General features: G+C 27.4%; 1 protein-coding gene across 5 annotated transcripts in view; it reads left to right on the top strand.

The window, feature by feature from the left end:
* LOC106457559 (putative extracellular sulfatase Sulf-1 homolog) overlaps window positions 1-4,988 on the top strand; it is a 58,517-nt gene extending 53,529 nt beyond the window's left edge. For 4 of the 5 annotated variants that reach the window (XM_022383532.1, XM_022383535.1, XM_022383534.1 and 1 more), the window contains exons 16-19: window positions 2,052-2,169; window positions 2,504-2,546; window positions 3,005-3,088; window positions 4,046-4,988. In XM_022383532.1, coding sequence (XP_022239240.1) covers window positions 2,052-2,169; window positions 2,504-2,546; window positions 3,005-3,088; window positions 4,046-4,064 — 264 coding nt within the window. In that variant the 3' untranslated portion in view covers window positions 4,065-4,988. The remainder of the gene's footprint in view (window positions 1-2,051; window positions 2,170-2,503; window positions 2,547-3,004; window positions 3,089-4,045) is intronic. The other variant, XM_022383536.1, reaches the window with a different exon arrangement.
* The last annotated feature ends 738 nt before the right edge of the window (window positions 4,989-5,726 follow it).

The raw sequence follows: 5,726 nt of genomic DNA, 5'->3' as shown, positions 1-5,726 counted from the left end.
TTTCATTCTTTTCACATGATTTCAAATGATGAGGTAAGTATTTAGTGAACTCGAAATTTCATATTTTTTTTTAGAACCAAATACAGCTTAGTTACTGCACTTGATAAATTATAGTGGAATTCTATGGTATCAATATAGTAATTTATGATTTTTTTGGTTAATTAAAATGTATATATACCCCAAAAATTTCTTTTTACATCCTCCACGTGGTAAATTTCATAAGGCTTAGCAAAGCAACCCACGACAAGTGGCAAATGAGTACAAAGGTCATAACTAGAAGAGATAATTGTTTGCTTTACTATATTTACTGTTCTATGTTTCAAGAAAAATAAGTTTAAAAGCTTATTTGTAAATAGAAATAATATATATACATATGTAATGCATAATAGTTGAAATGTGACTGTATTTTACAAAATACTAATTCACTAAAACACAACCAAGACAGGTCACTGTAAAAACTAAAGGTCAGTTATATATTATTGGATACGTAACACGATGTAAACATGAGTGCACTGCATCATTTTAACTTCTGTATTGTTAGGCAGGCACGTTTGGAAGGTCAATATATATATATAAATGTATAACATGAGATTTAAGCTAGTTAGACTAAAATTGTGTTTGTATTAGAATTTGTAGTCATTCTAGAATGAAAAAAGCATAATTTATATTTTTTTTCCTTATTTTTTATTGAGGTTACGAAGTTGGTCATATCGAACCAATCTGTACAGAAATACACTATTGAAAATAAGAAATTAAATATAGTTTTTTAAACAAACAATTTAATAATTATCTGGAGATTATAAAGATTTCGCATGTGAAATTTGAAAATGTTCTAATGCATTAAAGTATTGTTAATCTTAAAATCAAAATTAATGTGCATGTTGGATAGTCAACATTCTGAAAGAAAAAGGTTTACGAAATCTTAATACTTAATTTCAAAAAACCTTGTAAAAATGTGCTTACATTATGAAACATCATAGTATAATTACTCTCATAGATACTTTTGTGGTTATGAGCTGGGTGGAAACCCAAATAATATATCACACTACAATAAAATGTTCCAAAACATTAATTTAACTGGCTTTCTAACTAAGCTATAAATAAGTTAAAGAAATTCTGTTAATTGCAAATAGTGAAACTGAGGCCAAATACCTACTTATGAGCAGCAAAAATGAAATAACAAATATAAAGAAACTTGTAAGTAAAAAATTGCCTTTTCTATTGATTATAAACAATCTAGTAGCAATGTCAGCACGAATTAGGCAAAATGGTACAGGAAGGGTTGGACCTTTTGTTATATCTCATCAAGGAAGAAGACTGGAGGTTCTAAAATTATATTCACTATCCACAATATGAGGTTGGAAATTAAAACCCATAAAAGGGTAGAAAGAAAATCTAAGATACCAATTTGGAGCACAAAAGCATGACACAGAGAGATTTAGATTAAAATATTTCGTATTGAAGTTAAGAAATTAAAACTACATGAACATTTGAATTATAAACTTGTGTATGCTTTATTGCCAAACATTAACAATAGTTTAATTAAATTTTGAATGTAACTGTAAAAGGTTGTGACATGCACATTGACCTTGCAGTAGACATAAGGTTAAGAATATATTGTACATCACTTATTTTATGATGGTTTGTAACTGGATGATGAAGACAGAATAAATTTGGAAAGTAATGAAAGAAAGGACAGTTATTTGATGCTCTCCTAACTTTACCTTGATGCTAAGGAACACTTGTTAATTAATTACAATCATGTCCTAAAGTCTTTTTGGCTATATAAAGTATAAACAAAATTTCCTTTAACATAACAACCATGAAAAAAAATTGAGATGTTAATTTTTTTTGTGGTTTTATTTATCCTTAAATATTAGTTTTAATTTTGAAACTTTTTTTTTCCCCCCATATATTATAAAGTTTATTTTTGACTAATTGTGTTATAGGCTAAAAAAAAATACAGTATTTGGCCAAAAGGTTGTTATTGAGTTTTATATCAAATTATCTTAGTGTTCTGTAATCCTTAATTTTATTCTGTTATAATTTAGTTGAGAAATGCTGTATATGATTTGGAACTATTTAAACTACAAGATATGAGACGGCAGTTAAATCAGCTCAGAAGGTGTAAAGGAGCAGAGGAATGTACCATAAAATCCCAATTACAAGGTATTAAGAATATAAATTCTTATTTATTTCATTAAATGAAGGTACAAAAATTTTATCAAAGATATTAGCAAATGTTACTTTACCTATGGTAGAATGTTTACTATAAATAACTGTGTTTAACATGAAATTTACAGTAAGCTTAAGAACTTGAAGCTAGTAATATATGACAAAACACGACACTTAGAATAGTGATTAATGCTGTGTTTTAATTTTTATTTGATGTAATTTTTCTTCTACTGGATTTGCATTTATCTTTAGTAAAAAGGCATTAACAAAGGTATTTAACAAATAACTGATATAATAGATGTTGTAATATTGCTATTTATTTATATAGATCAGGAAAGACTGGAAGACCACATTTCATCTTATTCGTCCCGGTAAGAAACTTGTTTGGCTTGCGATTTTATACAACTTACATTTACTATTGAAAAAAAAAAGCTATTCTAACATACACTTAAATAACAGTCTTCTTAACATAAAGTATTCAATATACAATAATCTAGGAGATGAGAATAGGTGGAATAAAAAAAGCATACGAGAAATCCCATATACGATTTGGAACTATTTAAACTACAATGGATGGTAGTTGAGGTCATGTTAGTAATGGGGTTTACATTTGGTATTCATCAGTGACAACTTTACTACCTTCACTAAAACTGATGAATTTTAAGTTAAAAAAAATTCTCATGTCATTCAGATGAACACTACAAAAATTGTTTAAGTATTCTTGATTCCTATAAAATCTCTACATCAGAAATCTGTTAATCTTGATCACTGAAAAATACAATTCTTTCGTTGGTTTTACAGAAAACTGTTTAGAAACATCTTTAAATGGTTTTTCTGTTTTTAGATCCTCGGAAATAAGACGGAGACAGCACAAACAAGAAAAAGACAGATTATTGTTATCTAGTAACAAAAGGTATCAAAGTTGAGTAGAAATAAAGATTAGGTAGAAGACTTAAATTGGATTTTTCAAGTTATGAGAAAAAAAAAATTAATTTATTATTTACAAAGTACTGAAAAAAACAAAACAATTTTAACTGGCCGTTGGAGATACAAGGACAAGCATTTAATGCAACAGTGGTTTGAATTTTCAAAACTTATCAATATTTTGAATGTTGATTAAATATAATCCTTTCTAAGCATTCATTCAGAAATAAACACTGCAAAGATGTATTAGAATTTATAAAATTGGAAAGCTTATTGCTCAAATATTTACATCCATTCTTAAATGTGTATGACTGTTGTTTTGTAATATAAAATGTTAAAAGAAATTCATAGCTTATTAATTGAATTTAAAAAATATTCTACTTACTGTGAATACAGTAAAAATTGTTTGCAGATTCTGGAAATACAGACCATGATATTCATATTTGGAACTATGTCTCAAAAAATAATATCGTACAAGTTTTAACCTGAATATTTAATATGAAAAATTATCTAGCAGGTTTTCTAAGCAGGGAATCTTCAGTGCTGGGTTTCTGAAGGGACAAGTCTATTTGTAAAGGATTAAACCTTAATCCATTCTAGGCCGACTGTTTGTTCATAAATAAACACTGTACAAAGATGTATTAGCATTTACCAAATTAGAAAGCTCAAGTATTCACATCCCTTCTTAAACAGATATGACTGTTTTGTAATAGTCTTTTTTTGTGATGAAAAGGATTATAAAATACTGCATGTTGTTAATTTATTCCTAAAGATGAAAACCTGGAATAACAAAAGCATTTTTCTCAATTATTGTGACCCAAAACAAAAAGGTAAACAAACCAAATGTTGTGTGATTTTCTGTAATTGTGGTTCTATATAATAAAAAAAATTCACATTTAAACAAATACAAATAAGGTGTAAATCTTTATATGCTTCGACATTTTAGGACAAATCTAGCCAACTAGTTGGTATGCCCATTGTCTTCATTATGCTGGAATGGCTGAGAAAAGTTCCTTCTAACTGTAAATAGGTATCTTTTTTTTTTTTTTAGTAAGATGCTAAATTTTTCCAAGTGATCCTACATATCCTAGTGTTTATCTCTGTATTCTTTTTAATACTGTCTTAATTTGATGTACACAAATACTTAATATTATCCTCATTTTAAAAATGTTTTTAACCAGTCAATTTTTGATCTTATCACAAACATACTGTATGTTATTCTTAATGAATCTGTTATAAATACTCTGTGTAGTTTCTAAGGTCTTATTTATTTAAACAAGTTTTAGTAATGAGTAGCCACAATTCTAAAAACGTGAGTGAAAGTAGAGTAATATGCTAGTAATGGCTTCATAAAATGCAAAATTGTATGTTTTTAGTTGGAAGTATAATTTTTTTTTAAAAAGGTTTCACATTAGTTACCCCACTTTATTTTATCCATTGTGAGTAGATAAACCCTGTGTTGAAAATTAAACATTTAATACTTCTGTAATATTATTTGGCATTGAATTAATTTATTATGTTTTTGGTAGAAGTCTTTAAAAAAAGGATAAACAATCCTGCCAAACTTTGCTTTTAAAGTCTGTAATAAAGCCTTCTTATGTGAATAAAAAAATGTGATGTGTTCCATTTTTCGGTGCAGAGTTTTCTTCTTTATGAGAGACTGAGTTAAAAGAAAACTAGCACCTGAATACTTTGCAACTAATCACTTGCAAGGTCTAATTTCTTTATTAATTAGACTGTAAGAACAAGGGTTAGTTTAAAAGCCTTTGGTCACGATTTATTGTTTTTGCCCTACTGTGAAATAATCTAATTGATTTTTCTCATACAGACCACTTAACAGTAAAATGTATCTATTTTATGATGAAATAAGTATACACTTGGAAAAAAAGAATTATTTGAGTTCAATTGCAGAAGTGAGCATGTGCAAGAATAGGTATTATGTTGACTTGATGATAAAATTGATTTTGAGAAAACATAATTTTCACAAAAGCAAGTTAAAAAACTTTGAGCATTCCAGAGTAGTAGAAAATATACTTAGTCAAGTGACAGTATCTATAGGCAAGTATATCAAAGTATTCTACATTAATATTATGAAATCTTTTCCAGATACTTATATGTTAGATATTAGTGTAACAGAATGCCACACGTATACAAATTTTGAAGTAATAAAAATTATTGATAAACCATTAATAATAATAATAATATGATCATTTATCAGGGTTTAAAGACTAATGGCTACGTAGCTTTTTGTACGAGTTTCAATATTCCAGGGTATCTGCATATAATAAGCATTGATCACAAGTAACGTGGCTTTTTTTTTATTCAATAAATTAGTATAAAAAGCAAACAAGATAACATTTTCCAAGTATGTAAATACTTCTACTAAAGCCAGTAATAGATATCAGAAAATCCAAAATATTCTTTCAAAGAAATTTAAATTTTAGGTTTAAAAAATTATCAAGATCATTATTATGCTTTGTATCCTATTTCAAATGTTAAGATATTGAGTGATCTACAAGCTACGTGACGTGTTTTTGATCATAATCTCACTATTTAGTGAATCACTTTGCAAAATGTGTTAATTTGTTAATGCTTTATTTACAGTCTAGACCAGCAGTTTCCAAGCT

The sequence above is a fragment of the Limulus polyphemus genome, unplaced genomic scaffold (genome assembly GCF_000517525.1).
Source record: "Limulus polyphemus unplaced genomic scaffold, Limulus_polyphemus-2.1.2 Scaffold345, whole genome shotgun sequence".
NCBI lineage: Eukaryota > Metazoa > Arthropoda > Merostomata > Xiphosura > Limulidae > Limulus > Limulus polyphemus.
Note: the sequence above shows the minus strand (reverse complement) of the source record. Positions and strands in the feature narration are given on the sequence as shown.